The 18,841-nt window shown below is 34.5% G+C and overlaps 2 protein-coding genes and 2 long non-coding RNA genes across 4 annotated transcripts; 2 read left to right on the forward strand and 2 right to left on the reverse strand.

Annotated features, from left to right (window-relative positions):
• Nucleotides 1-1,176: 1,176 nt before the first annotated feature.
• LOC139779135 (uncharacterized) lies at nucleotides 1,177-2,823 on the reverse strand. Its single transcript, XM_071717392.1, has 3 exons — nucleotides 2,406-2,823; nucleotides 2,128-2,348; nucleotides 1,177-1,629 (listed from the first exon to the last, which is right to left on the reverse strand). Exons 1-3 carry the CDS (start codon nucleotides 2,821-2,823, stop codon nucleotides 1,177-1,179), a joined length of 1,092 nt encoding a protein of 363 aa, XP_071573493.1.
• Nucleotides 2,824-4,888: 2,065 nt separating this feature from the next.
• Nucleotides 4,889-5,931, reverse strand: LOC139779131 (uncharacterized). The gene is made up of 2 exons (XR_011719807.1): nucleotides 5,795-5,931; nucleotides 4,889-5,607 (listed from the first exon to the last, which is right to left on the reverse strand). It is a non-coding gene; the product is annotated as an uncharacterized lncRNA (long non-coding RNA).
• Nucleotides 5,932-6,058: 127 nt separating this feature from the next.
• LOC139779132 (uncharacterized) lies at nucleotides 6,059-6,751 on the forward strand. Its single transcript, XR_011719808.1, has 2 exons — nucleotides 6,059-6,182; nucleotides 6,352-6,751. It is a non-coding gene; the product is annotated as an uncharacterized lncRNA (long non-coding RNA).
• Nucleotides 6,752-10,539: 3,788 nt separating this feature from the next.
• On the forward strand, nucleotides 10,540-15,744 carry LOC139779118 (uncharacterized). The gene is made up of 6 exons (XM_071717377.1): nucleotides 10,540-10,968; nucleotides 13,798-14,025; nucleotides 14,205-14,345; nucleotides 14,438-14,661; nucleotides 14,906-15,065; nucleotides 15,578-15,744. The coding sequence occupies exons 1-6, from the start codon at nucleotides 10,770-10,772 to the stop codon at nucleotides 15,742-15,744; spliced, it is 1,119 nt and encodes a 372-aa protein (XP_071573478.1). The 5' UTR covers nucleotides 10,540-10,769.
• The last annotated feature ends 3,097 nt before the right edge of the window (nucleotides 15,745-18,841 follow it).

Below are 18,841 nucleotides of genomic sequence, written 5' to 3' on the forward strand. Positions count from 1 at the left end.
TGCAACATAGTCAAGCAGAACGGAGACGAGTGTTGTATTATAGTTAGTTAATATACAAGAATATTTTATTTAAAAATAGCCGAAATATTTTAAAACATCCGACTAAAGCAGCTCCTAGATAATAAATATATTGCACAATCTAGAGATATTATACAATATAATTGTACAATAATATTGACTGTCTAGGAGCCGTTTAACGTAACGCGAATCACTTGGTTACATAATACAGGGTGTCTGGTAGTAATCGCCGGACCTCTTGTATGCAAGTAGAGTGAGTTAAACCGAGTAGAAAAGTCCTCTATCATTTTGCGAAGTTCGCAATACTTATTGAGAAATTAATTGAAAAAGATCGGCCAATCCACGCGAGTAGAAGCCGGCGCGGCCAGAAGAGACGTCCCACATTCCCACCGTAACCCCCGTACTAGGCGCGCGGCGAAGCAGTGGAAGGGACGCTGCCGCTGGCTCGCGAGCGGCGCGTAAAGCTCCTTGCACAATAGCTTTGTCGGCAACTTTATCGTTGTCGCTATCGCTATCGCTATCGCCTATTGTGCAAGGGGTTTAACGCTAAAGCTCCGCGTCGAATTATTCTCTCTCTCTCGCGCGCGCGTACGAAATAAAAAATATTATGCTGTCAGAATAAAACGCCATTCACGGTCTGAGCTTGGATCTTACAATTAGTAGCCTAATAATAATATTTTTTGTGTATTACACATAATTTTTTCTCCAACAATTTAGTAGACTGCGCGCCGACTAAATTGTCTGCAGACTTGCAACACAACAGCTCCCGTTGGAGTAGTAAAATCCTCTCCCTCCCCGTAATTAAATTGATTTGATTTAACTATTACTACGTTTACGCGAGCGTTACTTTTGTAGTAACTTACGATAATTCCTTCTCGTAAACGGGATTTTGTAGTAACTTACGATAATTTACTTCGCGTAAACGTAGTATGTGACGCTAAGCATCTAAATAACTGTAAAGAATTTATTGCGAAAAATTTTATGTAGTGCACAAAAAATATTATTAGGCTACTAACAATAAGATCCAAACTCGGACCGTAAATGGCATTTTATTCTAATTTGATCATGCTGTCATTTCCTCGCCACCTTGCGGTATACAGCACGGCGCATTTTTTTTTAAGTGGTATCCCCAGTAGGTCTAATCCACTCTCATAAAATTTAATGCAACAATTGTTCGAAGTGCCTCCCTCGTTCTTGTAAACAAAGTTTGGCCCTTCGAGTAATATTGCGCGTCGCGCGATACGCCATTTCTGGCGTGATGGTATTAAAAGCTGCGAGAATTGCTTCTCGTACTTCAGCTTCTGTACCATCACGCCTGTGCTCGATTACGGCTTTAATGTGGCCCCACACGAAATAATCCAGCACATTAAGATCTGGCGATCGCGGCGGCCAGATGATTGGGCCACCTCGACCCACCCATCTGTCCGGATAATGCGCGTTTAAAAATTCGCGTACTTGCCGAGAGAAATGTGCAGGAGCCCCGTCGTGTTGAAAAATTATTTCTGCTCTTGCATTAAGAGGAATATCTTCGAGGAGAGCAGGCAACTCATTTTGAAGAAAATTCCTGTATATCTCTCCATTTAAACGGGGCGGTAGGAAATAAGGACCGATCTAAAAATTGCCCCCAAAAAAATGATTTTTAAAGCTGCGAAAGAAAATTCCTTAAATAATTTTAAATGGCTCCGATGATTAAAATTCAATATGAAGAATAGGACAAGGAAAGCCGTAACGGGATGCTCGTGTTAAATTATTTTTAATAAATATTTTTCCAACCATAGTAAACTGCGCGCCGACAAATCGTCAGACTTGAAACACAATTTTGGTTGGTGTAGTAAAATTCCCTTCCACCTCCTTAATTAAATCGTTACGATTTAATTTTTGATGCTAAGCATCTAAAAATTGTAAAGAAATTTTGTGAGAGAGAATTTTACTACACCAACCAAAATTGTGTTTCAAGTTTGACGATTTGTCGGCGCGCAGTTTGCTATGGTTGGAAAAATATTTGTTTATTAAAAATAATTTAACACGAACATCCTGTTACGGCTTTCCCCCCTTGCCATATTCTTCATAATAAAATTCCTTAACTTACTAAGTAAATTTACTACTTACGATTCGGTCCGCTGTTATTCCCGCCCATACATTTATCGCCCAGCGATATTGAAATGCGCGATCTCGAACGACGTGCGGATTTTCTTCTGCCCAATACAGATAATTTCGTGTATTAAACACGCCATTCGGGGTGAATGTAGCTTCATCCGTCCATAGAATACGGTCGGGGAAAAAATTATTCCGCCGACACTGCGCGAGAAATCCTGTATGTGTTTCGCTGACTGTTAATATTTATTAAAAACTAACGCAAAAACATTAAATAAAGATAATAAAAATACCTTCACAAAAATAGATGCGCTGTTCTTGATCTCTCGGAAAAAGTTGCTGTACTCCCTGATGATGATACGGATGCTGTCTGTTCCGACGTAAAACACTGTGCACTTTGTATCGCGAGAAACCAAGCAGCCGAGACACATAGCGTACGCTGTACCTGGGGTTTTCTTCGAACACCTGCAGGATTCTTTCCTCATCGTTTACACGAATCTGCATCGGTGCACCAGCGTTTCGCCGATTTAAAACCACACTTCCCGTATCTCTGGCGCGTTGCACACACCTCGAAATTACTTTGTCATCGGGATGTCGTTCACGCTCGGGAAATCGTTCCGCGTAAACACGAGCCGCGCCAACAGCGTTTTCTCCAGCTATTCCGTACGCGATAATCATATCGGTGTATTCTCTTGCAGTATATCCCGCCATTTCTTTATAATTTTTATAAGACACACAGATCGAATTCTGGGCACCTACTGTTGTGGAACGACGAGATCGAAAGAAAGCCGGTAACAAATGCTTGATGAGCAGCGTTTGAAACAAATGACCTTAGGAACAAATAAAGTATTTGTTATCGCCGCGGCTTTCTTTCGATCTCGTCGTTCCACAACAGTAATGATGATTATTACGAGCAATATACTATTTATCCTTTATATGAAAAAAATTATGTAAAACTGATACCGCCTTATATCAAATGTTAAAAATAGCCGATTTGCTTTTGGACAATCGTGAGGCATCTTTAGATCTATTGTGTTTTCCAGATTTATTTCCTCTTGGTATTAATGGACGACACCAAGCTAGACGGGTTAAACTTCACGATCATGAATTTGATAAATGTTGTTTGATGTCCAAACATCCACAATTCAGTTTAAATATACAATTCGTATTTTTTCTGTACAATCTATACACTTTTCGTCAAATAAACCGTGGTATTTATAGCAAACTATGTACAACTAAGCGTTATACGGCTTCAGAATATTTAGAAGCACTACAGACAGATGTATTAGAATCTGACTTGAGTACAATATTCGCCACTATAAGAAATACGGAACAATACTGGCGTATACCAAGGAGTAATTTAAGATGTATGACGCAAGAATACGGACCTGCGACATGGTTCGTAACATGGAGTCCTGCTGAATGGCTGATGCCTGACTTAGCTGCGTATCTTCGTGAAGTAAATGGATGGCCTGACGATTCGACGCCCATTAGTGTACTCGTTGCTAAGGATCCCGTGTCAACGTCAAGGTTTCTTGATAATAAATTTAAAGCATTCCTTGATTTTATTTGTTCCAAAGATAACCCGATCGGAAAAGTAGCGCATTACTTCTGGCGACGAGAATACCAAGGTAGAAGTATACAACATTTTCATTTATTAATTTGGATTGAAGGTGCGCCAATTATCGGGAAATCTTCTGTTGAAGAAGTTTCTCAATTTATTTTGCAACACATCCCACATAACATCGGACATTTTATGTATATGCATTTTTTCTCCACTATGTGAAAATAATATCCTGTATGTAGAATGTACATACATTTCATATACATGATTTGAATATACATTACGGTACATAACATGTATATCCATTAATGTATTTCGTATGTATGTGCAGCGCACAATATCAAATGTATATACATTTCATATACCCAGTAAACAATTTGTCAGCAAATTGTAACCAAATTGACACCAAATACGCGCAAAACTTGTCGACAAATTCGGTGCGATCTGTGTCTGCAATACGCTTGTGTTTTGCTAGCAAAGCTTGTGTACATGACTTGACACCAAATTGACGCCAAATATCGAGCAAAACAGGGCAGCAAAAGTTCAAATTTGCGCCATATTGTGAACAAGGCTTGCCAACAAAAGCTCGACAGCAAATTTGTGCCAAATTGCGAGCAAACCTTGACGAAAGAACTTGACGCCAAATTGACACCAAATACCGAGAAAATCTTGATGACACAGCTTGACGCCAAATTGCAGCAAGCCTTGTTACGTAGCCATTAATAAATACTAAAATATTTTTTTTTAGGAAAAATTAAAAGCATTAAATTATAAAAAAGCATATAATTTGTTATTGATTTACAATAAATTATTTTATACATATGTTACATATGTTAAAAGAAATCTTTATATTTATAAAACATTATAAGACATTTATAAAATCTAACGGTGGCAATAAAGTAATTAATTATATATTAATTACAGTAAATGTTATACAATGTGAATTTACTGACATATGCAAACATTTAACTTTGTCAACAGCACATACAATATTTGTAAACACTCGAGAATCTTATATAATGCCTGGAACACATACTCCGTGCGCAGATAATGCATTGGCCGGTATAAGAAGGATTTATAGAATCTTACTGAAAACACGAGTATAATTTCTATGAAAATGCATCTAAAACAATATTCTTATAAGCCTAATACTACTAACTTTCCTTTCTTTAATCATACAATAATAACTACCGTGCATATTTAAACAACTAGTTCAAACTTGAAACACGATTTATTATTTGCAAGAATGCAAAATTGAAATAAACAAATGTTCACAATGTGCATAGTTTGTCGATTACGATGGAATAATGCAGTACTGTTGTCAGAAAGAAATAACAAAAGAATAATATACATCATTTAGGTGCAAGCAACCGAAGTGAATTTTGTAGTGTTTGATGTAATAGAAATTAATATACAGCAGAAAAAAACTGTTCAAACAAAACTTTTAAACCGTTTAAACAAAACTTTTAAACTATTCAAACAAAACTTTAAACTTTTACAGATAAAAAAATACACGATATTTCATCAACAGTTCCAAGATTATTTTGAGAAATATTTTAATCAAAGAAAGAATATGTAAAATTTTTAATATTGCAAGAATATAATAGTTATCAAACTAAAGCATTTCCCTTGTATTTTAAATTGTTTTAAATTGTTTCTATTTCAAACTAATATTACAATTTTGCCTTAATCAGATTCAAACGGCAAGTAGAATGAAACATTTTATTACATAATATTACATATTCTTTATACTCTTATAACTCTTCTTTAAGACTATAAGAGTATAACTCTTTATACTCTTATAACTCTTCTTTATAACTCTTATTTTCACGAAACATTTCGAATATTTTTTATTCTCATCACTATTCTCGCAGTTTTCAGAATTATCATCGTTGTCATCTGAATGAGCCTCGTTATTGTTGCCGGTGTGTCTGTTAATGTTAAATATATCTCTATAATTATCGTTATTTTCGAAATCAAAGTGTTCAGAGTACTCAAAATGATCAGAATTATTAGAAAATTCAGAATGGTGAGAAAGTTCAGAATGATGAAAAAGTTAAGAATAATGAGAAAGTTCAGATTCTTTTTGATTATGAAGAAAATCTGGTATTACGGAACTTTGGCTTTTAACGGAAGCATGTGCTTGCTGAATATGCGACTGATCGAATTCAATTAAAGAATCTGTTGAATTGAGTTCTTCTACAACTTCAACATTCACTTTCTGCCTTTTAACTTTCTTAGAAAGCTTATGAAACGGTGTTTTTTGGCATGTTCTAAAATAAACTGCAAATAAATTTAAATGTTATGTTTACATAAAATACATAGATTTCAAAATATATACTATCTTTACTCTTTAAAAACATTTATTTTTTCAGATTTTCTACTGCACAATCACTATAACAAATGGAATGTTAATGGAAAAAAATATAACTAAATTAATTAAACTAACAGTACAAAATAAACTTATAGGATGGAAGGCTGGCTGATTTTCTCGAGTTATAAAAAGGTCATCAATTTAAATTTAAAAACAAAATCTCGTTTAATTAAACAAATTTTAAATACAATTAACGTTTTACGTTTCGACTTTATATACTTAGTCTTCTTCAGAAACCTGATACATAAGCGATAATACATAAAAAATAATTAAAAAATAAAAAGAAATAAAATTGCTACAGATAAAAAGGATAGAGAACAAAGCCGCATACTTTGGACTGACTTGCCAGAAATGTAGCTAAGATCTACACTATGACATAGTATAGACCTTAGCCACAATTAATGTATATACGAGTTGTCAAAAATAGAATGAAATAAGTCAAGTAATAAAATTGTTACTATTATCTATACCGTTGTTATTATTATCAAACGATATTATTTATTATTTGGCAGTGTAAAATTGTAATGCATATATTAAAATTACATTAGGGCTAGAATATAAACCAGACCCACAAGAATGAGAGCAATTCCAAGATCTCAAGACGAGAATTAACCAGATCTTACAGGGCGGAATTAAGGAGTCTGGATTACTGATTGAAATCAAAGTAAGAAAAGAAAAGAAAAAAAAGAAAAGAAAAGAGAGGGGGGCCTCTGCTTTTGTCTACGAGATCAATTCTAGGGCTAGAATATAAACCAGAGCCACAAGAATGAGAGCAATTCCAGATCTTAAGACGAGAATTAACCTTGCAGAGCCCCTTGTACTACCACGATCAATGTCGATCTTCCAATATGGCGTCCCAAATGAGAATATCGGAAGGGCCCTGCTCGCTGGACCGGACTCCTCGCCCCAATCCTCCCTCAAGCTCTCCTTTTCCTGGCGGTGAGCTCTCCTTGGGAAGTCGAATCTCGCTCGGTTGGTCTCCAGAATACGTGCCGCTTAGCTCAATCAGTTACGAAAGAAGGAAAACGTACTCGTCTCGTCCGAAGAAACGCAGCAAGAGCGGCCATGACACTGAACAAGAGCGAGGAAGGAGGTGGGGGCGCGTTGAAAGTGGCGACTCACGTGTCGCGCCATCTAAATGAAACGCCCTAAACATCGCTTGGTATTTGGCGTCAATTTGTTCTTAAGTTTTGTTACCAAAATTTGCTCAATATTTGGCATCAATTTGGCGTTAGGTTTAGTCAACAAACTTTAACAGCAATTTGGTGCCAATTTGTTATCAGGTACTACCAAGCTTTGCTCGATATTTGGTATCAATTTGGCGTCAATTGTGTACGCATGTTTTGATACGTATTTGCTAGCAGTTTGTCGACAACATTTGATAAAACAAATTTTGATGCAAATTTGTACCATTTCTGAAACCAAAATTTGTAGCAAGTATTTGGCATTATTTGTTCGAACAGATTTGGCTATCTGGGTACATGATTTGAACATACATTACGGTACACAATACGTGCATCCATTAATGTATTTCATATGTATGTGCAGCGCACAATATCAAATGTATATACATTTCATATACATGATTTGAATATACATTACGGTACACATAATACGTGCATCCATTAATGTATTTCGTATGTATGTGCAGCGCACAACAAATGTATGTACATTTCATATACATAATAGACTGTGATTGGTTAAACTTCGGTTAACTCGAGTTAACCGCGAATTGTGGAACCGGGCCTTACAGCCTGACTTGGCTATCTAGGATAATGCCTCTAATGTATGCCTGTATATAGCATACACGTGTAAAATGTCTCAATTCATACTTCAATTATATTAAATATTTCATAACAGCAACGTATTTTGGTTAGGCACGCAACCGCTCGTTCGACGGCGTTCGACGCGCGACGCTCGGCGTTCATTTGTTTACCTGACGCTCTTGAGTGTAGTGGTGTAGTTGGGTGTAGTACATATAATAGGTTAGTCTGTTAGCATTCGCGCGGCAAAAGTTCGGCGTCGAGCGTTGGCGTGAATCTCTGCATATTATTCTTCGAAGACGAATACCGGTCAATGACGAAATTCGTGCATGTGCACAAAAGTTAATTCATTGGGGAAGTCTCTATATGGTAACAATCTGCGGTATCGATTACAGTATCAACCTGTATTGTCTGCATTCTTCGGCGTATTGGTTTTTATATGTGACCATCAGACAGAATTTTCTTTTCTAAAGTAAGTACACACTATATGTATACAGTATATATTTTATAATTTGGTTTTTGATCACTTGTATAACTTCAGTTTTTCTAACCTAGTTCTAACCTAGTCTAACCTTTAATCATGGATAAGTATGAAATAAATATAAAAAAAAAGTTTTATAGAAAACTTGCAAACAGAATACACAGATCCGTAGCAATAATGAGCAGTAATTCTATGTCATCTCATAATATTAATATCAATAATAAATATATTCCAGAAATCTGTTCAAATGATAATGTTAGCACTGATAGCGCAATGTTGGATAAAGTTTCATGTGATAATAATGATAATTATATAAACGTTAATATTTCATACAGTGGATTACCCAATAATGTGAATAACGTTGACAAATCATCACATAATATTGAATATGATAAAAATAATGGAACTAGTGTTTCGTTACGCTCAAAACTAGCTGAATGGGCTATAAAAGACAATATAACTTTGTCGTCGTTGGGAAATTTACTTCATATAATACGAGAAATACCAGGATGTAGCGATATACCAAAGGATCCAAGAACTCTTGTAAAAACACCTAAAAAAGTAGTCGTAACACCTTTAGGATCCGGGACATATTACTATTTTGGTATAGAGAAAACAATAAATTTGTTTTGCAAAAATCATAACATTAGTATACAACAAAATGAGGAGTTTTTACTAGCTGTCAACATAGATGGTTTACCTTTAAGTAAAAGTTCTAATAGCTCGTTTTGGCCTATTTTATGCATGGTAAAATCAATAAATATTCTTTTGAAACAAGTGTTCTTAGTTGCTCTATATCATGGTTCAGATAAACCAAAACCTTCTGATGACTTTTTTAGAGATTTTGTAAATGAATGTATCCATCTGTCAACTAATGGAATATTAATAAATTCTCTTAAATATAAATTCCGAATTTTAATGTTGATTTGCGATTTACCTGCAAAATCATATACTTTAGGTATTAAAGGTCATACAGGTCATTATTCGTGCACAAAATGTGACCAAGAAGGTGAAATGATTAATAATGTATTATGTTTCCCTGAAACAGAGCGCATTTGCAAAAGAACTGATACTTCATTTAGAACTGCTGCTCAACCAGAGCATCATATTAGTAAAAGTATGTTTTTACAAATACCAAACTTTAATATGATAGATAACGTGCCTATAGATTATATGCATAATCTTCCATTAGGTGGCATGAAAAGAATCCTTTGTCATAAACGATACGGATGGATTTACGGTAAACCACCTTATAAGTTACGAGCTCGTGATGTTAATAAAATTTCGGAAAATCTTTTAAAACTAAAGCGATATATTCCTCATGAATTTTCTAGGAAAACACGTTCCATACTAGAGTGTAAAAGATACAAAGCTACAGAATTCAGATTTTTTTTTACTATATGCTGGTCCTATAGTTTTAAAAGATGTTTTATCGTCTAAAATGTATAACAATTTTGTTACATTAAGTCTTGCAAGTTCTTTAATGATAAGTCCATATTATTCGAGATTTGAAAATTATATATCATATGCTAACAGTTTGATAAAACATTTTATTTGTCAATCTATTAAAATTTATGGTCCGGACTTTGTATCAAACAACATACATAACTTTCTGCATTTAAGTGATTGTGTTAAATTATATGGCTCACTTGATAATTTTAGTGCTTTTCCTTTCGAAAATTATATGCAGCAATTAAAGAAAAAGATTCGTAAATCTACTCTGCCCTTACAACAAGTAATACATCGTGTGCTTGAGGAAAATAATATTACTGATCAATGTACTTTCTCTAATATTTCAAATGATAATTCTTCTGTAAAACTATTGATGGAACATTTTAATGGACCTTTGATAAATAATTGCACATCTCCACAGTATACAAAAATACAAACAAATAATTATTATTTAGATATTTCAAAAATTGCAGATAGATTTGTAGAACTAAAAAATAATGTAATTGTTGAAATTAAGAATTTTGCTTTTCGTGAAAACTCTACATGTTTATTAGGATACAAATATAGTAAGAAAGATGCTTTTTATTCAAAGCCGTGTTCATCGTCTTTATTTGATATTCAATACATAAGAAAAGAAAATAATTTACTTGAAGTATGGAATATTAACTTTATTAAAAGAAAATTAGTAGTATTACCTTATAAACACAATCTTGTTTCATTTCCACTGCTACATCTAAATTTATAATTACAGCTAATTTTAGACTTGCCAAAATTTATAATACTTTTTGTTCTATATAATACACATTTTTTTAATATATAAATGTTCTTTTTTTACAATATTATAATATATTATAATAATATAAACAGTAAAAAATATCAACATATTATTTTACTTTTTAAATCATATTATTATAAATAATTAAAATTAGTATGAATCACATTAAATTATAAACTTATTTATTTTTGTTTAAATTTTTATGTTTAAATATTATTTCTGTTTTATGGTAAAATATCACCAAAAAGATGACTTGGTTTGTCGTCAAATTTGATGCCGAGGATACAGTAGAAGCTGTACCAAAGACGTGGTACATAAAAAGAAATTCACAGTGTTATTGGCCACCAGAAGGCACTCTGAAAAGTGTTATAATAGATTTAATAAGAAAGAAACATATTCCTGAAGCAAACTGGATGTTATATGAAGCTACTATTTTGGGCATATATGGTAAAATACATTTATATAAAACATATTATTTTATAATATTGATCTTAATTCTGAGTTTATAGTATTAATTATTATAATGATAATTATTATAGAGATATTACAGTGAGTTATTTATGATAATTGTAACTAATATTTGTATTTTAATCTATATCTGTTTACGCTCTCAAGATCAATGAACTTTTTTAAGAGCATTATTTTTAAGTGTTAATTTATTTCTGAAGTAAGTCTTATATCCTGTATTGTAATTAATATGTTTTATGTTGTTTATTTTTTATTTATATAAAAGATATATGCAAATAAAACATATATTAATTACAATACAGGATATAGGACTTACTTCAGAAATGGATGGATATATACATATATATATATATATATATAGTAGTAGTCTTTATTGCTTGTCCCCACAGGGTTTGCAAGGCGTTTTTACGGAACGTACCCAAACCTTTACAATCCTCCTTAACTCACAACAGACATATACATAGCTTTTACATAGCCGGCGTTTTCCAGGGACGTGCCCAACCCTTTACAATCCTGTCCCTTCCTAACCCGACCTGACCATAGCGGCCTTTCACATACTCTTTCCCTCCCTCCCTTCCTCGCTCACTACTTCTCCTCCCATTTCCCCTCATCCTCGTTCCACACAATTTCCCTTCCATCCACCCAGATTCTCCTATTTTCCACCCGCGTTCTTCTTCCTTTGACCCTCTCCTCTCTCGCCTTCTCTAACAGTCTCCACCTCGTCTTCCTCTCCTCCAAGGATAGGTCCTCATCCACCCCAATCCCCCACCTCTGCCTGAATACCTCTCTCTCTCTCTCTCTCTCTCCTCTCTCTCTCTCTCTCTCTCTCTCTCTCTCTCTCTCTCTCTCTCTCTCCTCTCTCTCTCTCTCTCTCTCTCTCTCTCTCTCTCTCTCTCATCTCTCTCTCTCTCTCTCTCTCTCTCTCTCTTCTTCTCTCTTCTCCTCTCTCCCTCTCTCTCTACACTCCTCTCGTCACTCCGTCCCTCTCATCTCCCCAACTCTTCTCTCGCTCCTGATCCACTTCTAATAGTCTCCTCTGTCGACAAGCTTTCTTTAGTCTCCAAGGATATAATCTATTACATTGCCATCACTTTCCCCTTGACCTCTTCCTACGACCTCTCGAGACACCTTTGCCGCTCTTCTTCTTGCTCCTCGCTTCCTGTACTCTGCCTATATCTCTTACTCTATCTCTCTCTCTATCTATCTTCTATTCTCTGCATCTTGTAAACACCTCGTCTCTGTACTTTCGCGTACCTTCTTCTTTCGCCTTCCTCACTCTTCTCTTTCTGTCTCGTCGACTCCCTTGCCTTCTCACTAATCTAATTCAGATCTTATCTATCATTCCCAGAACTCTCTCCTCTCTCTCTATCTCCTCTATTCGCCCTCTCTCCCGCTCTCCCTCTCTCCCTCTCTCCCTCTCTCCTCTCTCCCCTCTCTCCCCTCTCCCTCTCTCATCTCTCCATCTCTCCCTCTTCTCCCTCTCTCCCTCTCTCCTCTCTCCCTCTCTCCCTCTCTCCCCTCTTCCCCTCTCTCCCTCTCTCCCTCTCTCCCTCTCTCCCTCTCTCCCTCTCTCCCTCTCTCCCTCTCTCCCTCTCTCCCTCTCTCCCTCTCTCCCTCTCTCCCCTCTCTCCTTCCCTCTCTCTCTCCCTCCTCTCTCTCCCTCTCTCCTCTCTCTCTCTCTCTCTCTCTCTCTCTCTCTCTCTCTATCTCTCTCTCCTCTAACCCTCAATCGTGTCGTGTGTGTGTGTTCCCGCGGCAACCTCCTATCCCTCTTCTTCTTCTCCCCTTACTTACTTTATTCTCTCCTTGACTCCACTCACTCCTACTTTCCCTCTCTTCTGCTTTCTTCCTCGCCTTCCTTGACCTTCTCTTTTCCGCTTTTCTACCTTTCCGCTTTTCCGCTTCTCCTTTACCGATCAGCTCTTCATTGCCTTGCGACCACTAGCTTCCACATGCTATTGCCTAGCGCGCACCTCCTCGATCGAACCATCGTCTCGATCCATCGATTTCTCGATTTCTTCCGCTCCTCTCCCATTGGCTGCCGTGCAGTTCTCTTGCGCGCTCGCCTTAATCCAAACGCCTCTCACGCCAACTCCTCCGTCGCCGGTATCTTATCTCTCCTCCTTACCGACCTGCTCTGCCCGCAGCGCACTCTTGCGCGCCACGTCCTACCGCCCCGCAGTGGTGCCAACATGCTCTTTCGGAGCAGTCGCCTCCCCGCGCCGGCTCGGACCAATACCTCCATAGCGCCTTCTTCTCGTCGACAGCCAACCAGCGGACTCCACGTCTCCACTTCTGCCCGCCAGGTCCTGCTCCAGCTCCAGCTAACACTCCCCTTCCACCGCCTCTCACCTCTTCCATCCCCGGCGACCTCCTTCCAGTTCCTCACCGTCATCCTAACCTCACTTTCAACTCTTCTCTTCTCCCTCGGTTTCTGGCCACATCACCTCGAATCTTCCCTCACCTCCAATGCCTCTTCTTCCTCTCAACCTCCTTCGTAACCTTCTTCATTCCTGCGCCTCCACCCTTTCACACAATTCTGTCTTCGACCCAATTTCTACCTCCTCGAGCTTTCCACCTGTTCCCCCGCCGAGGGCTAACGGGGGACCATATATATATATATATATATATATATACAGGGTGATCCGAAACTATACACGTAGCAATTTGTTGTATATAAATAACAATCATATATTTATTTATTATGATAACTTATGTTTTAACTAGAAATAGCATTTTTTTATTTTACTTTTATAACTTTTAATTTTAATTGAGTTATAAGCATTTATTTAAATTATGGATTCACAGGCGATTATAAAACAGCACAAAAGAAAGCTAATAAAGCAAGAGATACGAACTATCTTTCCTCCAACAATGAAGAAATACAAAAAATATATAAGCGTAATAAGAACAATAATAGAAAACGCCGTAACAAATCTAAAAGTGAATATAAATGTTCCACTGACACAGACAAATCTTCATTAGATGATGTAGTATATCCTCACGTTCCAACTGAACAAATTGGATCAACAAAAAGTAAGTAATAAATATACTAGTTGCATATAAAAAAATATAAAAATATATAGGAAAAGATATTTTGAAATTCTATATTTGCACTTTCTCTTACTTATTTTAACTTGATGTTGGTATAGCAGCGATTAATCCAAAAAAGTTTATAATTATATGTGAAAAGTTTAATTTATGCTTCTTTCAAGGAATAAGAGTAGAAAATAACACTGATAAGAGAGATGATAACTCCAGAGCGCCTATGTCTCCTGTTACGCCTACAGTAAAAACATGTACATTGCCTAATACATCTAATTCGACTTTTAAGCAAAAAACTACTGGTGAACAAGGTATTTCATATTTTATTATGCTATGTATAAGTAAATAGATCCTTGCACGCGCGCGAATATACAATATCTACAATCAATCTTTTATATTTCAGAATATCAGGAACGTGTTTTAAGAGAATTGCACATTCTTAGTTTGAAAATGGATGATATTACTGAAACAGTAGATGTTCTATTAAAAAATAAAGCAAATGAAGTACAGAAACCATCTGTACATAATGAAGTACCAGATATCATCAACTTATTTCCAGTAAACGAGGATAATTTAATTCAATTAGAAAATTGGTTAAAGAGTTCTCAAGAACATAGAACAATACTGGTAAGAAATATCAAAATCTTTTTCCGTACATAAAGTCGAACAATGTCAAATAAAAAATAGTTTTATATTGTATTTGAATATTTTGTAATTTTGTAATATATTAAATATTTTCTATATTTAATCTTTTTCTATATTGAACAAGTCTGTTTGCATAGATTGATGTATCCAAATATATTTAATAATGTGAATAAATAAATATCTAATAAATAATAAATAATAAATAATGATTTTCTTATCATTGCAGTCTCAAAATTTAAGTCATATTGGAGGATGTAACGTTAAAGAAATCGTACGACGGCTAATGTACCGTATTTTTAGTAATGAAGTAGGCATGTCTTATTCTTGGGAAGGAGCTAAAAAAAAAAAAGTTTTTAAAAATTTAGCTATAGCATCTATTATTCTCTGTAAGTTATTTTCATTATTTTATAAATTAGATTTATTCTTATATTATAAAAGTTTTATTTTCATTAAGTCCTTTTTTCTTCAGATTTTACTAAAAAATAAATTATTAAAGAGTTAAAAAAATAGAAATGTTAAACAATGTAATGAAAATTTAATAAGAAGAAAGAATAATTGTTTGAAAAATATTGTGCATTTGTAAAAATTGTTATGATAATAATCTTAAATATATCTTATTTATGTTACATATATATTCATAGTATTTTGTTATTTAATTACATACACAATATTTTTCATACATTAACAATATCTGCTTAACATATATTTAGATTTTGCCTATAAATAAAATTAGCAAATCAAATGTAGAGTTCTTATTTTTAATATGCATCAGTCAAATCTGTGATAAAAGATGAGCAGTCTGAACATAACAATGTTGATGTAGTTATATCATATTTATATATTATATGTTTAAGACATATATTTAAATACAGTTACTAACTTATGAAAATATTTACAGCTGCTGTACGACTTAACAAAAATGCTCAAGAAAGTACAGATTCAGAAATAATATGTTTTATAAAAGCATGGCTTGTGAGAAGCAAAGATCGCTATAACAATAACAATAAAAATAAAAATCCAGAGCAATTAAAAGAAATTGAAAATATTGAAGAGCCAACTGAATAAAAAAAATCTAGATGTATCCAAACATATATATCCTGATATATCCAGAATTTACAACATAATGTCTGCTAGCGAAGTATTATTATTATAAGTATTAGTATTATTCTGATATATACCATAATCTTTTTTTTGTTTTATTATCTTCTAACTTGTGCAATTTAATTTGTATATGTTATATAATTTTCTTATATAGTAATAATAAGACTTTTTATTTTAATGATAAGTTTCTTTAAAATTTAGACCAGATGTGCATTTTTATTTTTTAGTTTCTTGATTACATAACCATATAAATGAGGCGAAATGTGATATAATTTTGAGTTTTTGTCAATTCCCGACAATATATATACGTGTACAATACATAAGTTTTATTTTTCATGTTATAATAGAATAAACGTTACTTCTTTATTTAAGTTTCATGTTTAATTAATTTTTATGTTACAACAAAGAATACATCATTATTTTGTGTTACAATTACGTTATGATATAAACGTAAATATAAACGTAAATATAAAATGTATTTTTATATTTAAGATTACATCGCTACAAAAGAGAAACAAAAAAAGAAGACAAAAAAAGAAGAGTACATATTACTGTTATGATTGTAATTAACCTTTTTTATATTTTATAAAATAAATCAGATTAGATGAAACTATATAATTACACATATAAATCTTTTATTATTTAAGTCTTCATTATTTTATTCACTTCTAAGCTTGTTTTTCTAATAGTTTGTTATGTTAATTCTCTCTCTTCTCATCATTCTATACATAAGTTGTGTGTGTATACATGAGTGATGTTTGTCTGAGGCGGGGGAGGAGGGAATGTAAGCTGGACATAATATAACATCTCCTGTATAAAATATGTATTATTTACATATGACGATACGTATTATATACATGCTATGTATAAAGAATGCATATACAAAAGAAATATACATTATTTATGCCTATTATATACACATGTATATTCTTGGACTTTTTTTGTACATTATTCGGATTACATTTGCGCATACATTTTACATCCTATGTATGTACATTGCATCAAAAAGGTACATACATAAAACATACATTATACATATGTGTATATACAGGGTATATACCAGGTATATACATATTATATACATGCTATGTATAAAGAATGCATATAGAGAACAAATATACATAGATTATGTCAGTTATATACACATGTATATACCTTGGACCTTCTATGTACATTGTTTCTGTCCCATTTGTGCATACATTTCACATCCTATGTATGTACATTGCATGAAGAAGGCACATACATAGAACATGCAATATACATATGTGTATATACATTGCATATACTAGGTATATTTTTATGTTATGTGGGATAACTTGTGAAATGCCAGATCCAAAGATTTCACCATTGTTATACAGGCGAGTCAATACGCATCAACGACACAAACATAACGATTATTGTCTTCGTTCTAAAAAAGTAGGACGCAAAACGATTCGTGTGTGTCGTTTCGGGTTTCCTCGTCCTGTCACGGAAACATTGATTTTGAAAGATGTCATAAGTCCGATAGCAGGTAGGAAACGATTGAAACATAGAAGTAGGCTTTATCATGTTCCTCGAAAACATGATGAGATCAATATAAATGATTATCATCCTGTTCTTCTTACGGTATTAGAAGGAAATGTCGATATACAATACGTAAATGAAACATCCACGTTGCTTACTTGGTATATTACTAAGTACGTAAATAAACCAGGAAAATGTGAAATATCTGATGCTGTCCTTGATAGTAAAAATAAGAAAAAAAAATCATTGCGTCAAGAACTTTGGAATTTTACTTTGCGAGCCACGAGTAATAGGGAATGTGGATCTCTTGAAGCCTGTGATGGAATGTGTGGTATTTCTTTATGGGGGACTGATTCAAAAACGACTATAAAATGGTTAGATGTTAATCAGATACGACGTAGAAAAGTTAAAACTTATAAGGAAATTGAAGCTCTTGACGGAGATTCTACAAATATATTTTGTCCATCTATAATAGATAAACATTATCCACGGAGACCGAAAGAATTGGAATCTATGTTTTTATATGAGTTTGTACAGTGGTATGATATTTTGAAAAATAAACCACGAGGTAAAAATATTGAATACTACACGATGGAGAATGGTTATTATCTAAAACGGCGACAGCGTGGATGTCTTATTAATCACTATAAATATAATGTCAATACGCAGCCGGAAAATTATTTCTTTTCATTACTGCTCATGTTTAAACCGTGGCGGAAAATAGAAGATCTTAAAGATGGATGTGATACATATACAAAAGCATTTCACAAGGGAAAGTTATATCTTACGGAAGCATTGCAATATCATGAAAAATTAGAGGAAGTGCAAAAAGCATTTGAAACTGCGAAGCAATTAGTTGAACAATATTTAAATGATTTGGAAAAACAGCATGAGTCTCAAGATGATCCCGATAATCCAATAGATGTTCAAAATATTGAGGCTGGTGAAGCGATGTAAGATTTTAAGGATCTTGGTGACAAATTAGATCAGGAAATCGATGTCTCTGAAATGATTTCAAATATGAACGCAGATCAAAAAAGAGTATTTGACAGAGTGATCAACGCCGTAACGATATCGCCGGATGATGAACAATTTAAACAATTACTATTATACGTTAGCGGAGAAGGAGGTACTGGTAAAAGTTTCTTAATTCTGAATTCTATTTATTGCATTTCCCCGTAGGGTTTACAAGGCGTTTTTATGAGGAACGTATCCAAACCTCTTACAAAACCCATTCCCCTAGACCTGGCCATTTGCGACCTCACAAACATTTTTTACCCTCCCTCCCCATAATTCTCTTCACCCCTCTTCTTCCTCCTCCGCTTCCTCCGAGACTCCGTCCCTCATCCTCCCTCCTTCCCTTCTCCGCTCTTCCCTACTTGGCCCACTCTCTCTTCTTATCCTTCCCTTCATCGTCGGAGCTCATTAGTAGCTTCTCCTCCATCCTACTTGCGATTTCTTCGTCCTCCGTTCTCCCTGTACTCCTACGCATTCTCCCTTCCTGTACCATCTTCTCCTCTCTCTCCTCTCTCTCTCTCTATCTCTCCTTTCCACCAAC

Source organism: Temnothorax nylanderi, unplaced genomic scaffold, assembly GCF_030848795.1.
Source record: "Temnothorax nylanderi isolate EJ_2023f unplaced genomic scaffold, tnyl_v1.0 TNYL_tig0211_pilon, whole genome shotgun sequence".
NCBI lineage: Eukaryota > Metazoa > Arthropoda > Insecta > Hymenoptera > Formicidae > Temnothorax > Temnothorax nylanderi.

Coding starts and splice junctions, on each gene's coding strand:
- LOC139779135 (XM_071717392.1), bottom strand. CDS start 2,823: ATGGCGGGATATACTGCAAGAGAATACACCGATATGATTATCGCGTAC. Junction 2,349..2,405: donor GCGCATCTATTTTTGTGAAG/GTATTTTTATTA, acceptor AAATATTAACAG/TCAGCGAAACACATACAGGA. Junction 1,630..2,127: donor GAATAACAGCGGACCGAATC/GTAAGTAGTAAA, acceptor GGCAATTTTTAG/ATCGGTCCTTATTTCCTACC.
- LOC139779118 (XM_071717377.1), top strand. CDS start 10,770: ATGACTTGGTTTGTCGTCAAATTTGATGCCGAGGATACAGTAGAAGCT. Junction 10,969..13,797: donor TACTATTTTGGGCATATATG/GTAAAATACATT, acceptor ATGGATTCACAG/GCGATTATAAAACAGCACAA. Junction 14,346..14,437: donor AAAAACTACTGGTGAACAAG/GTATTTCATATT, acceptor TTTATATTTCAG/AATATCAGGAACGTGTTTTA.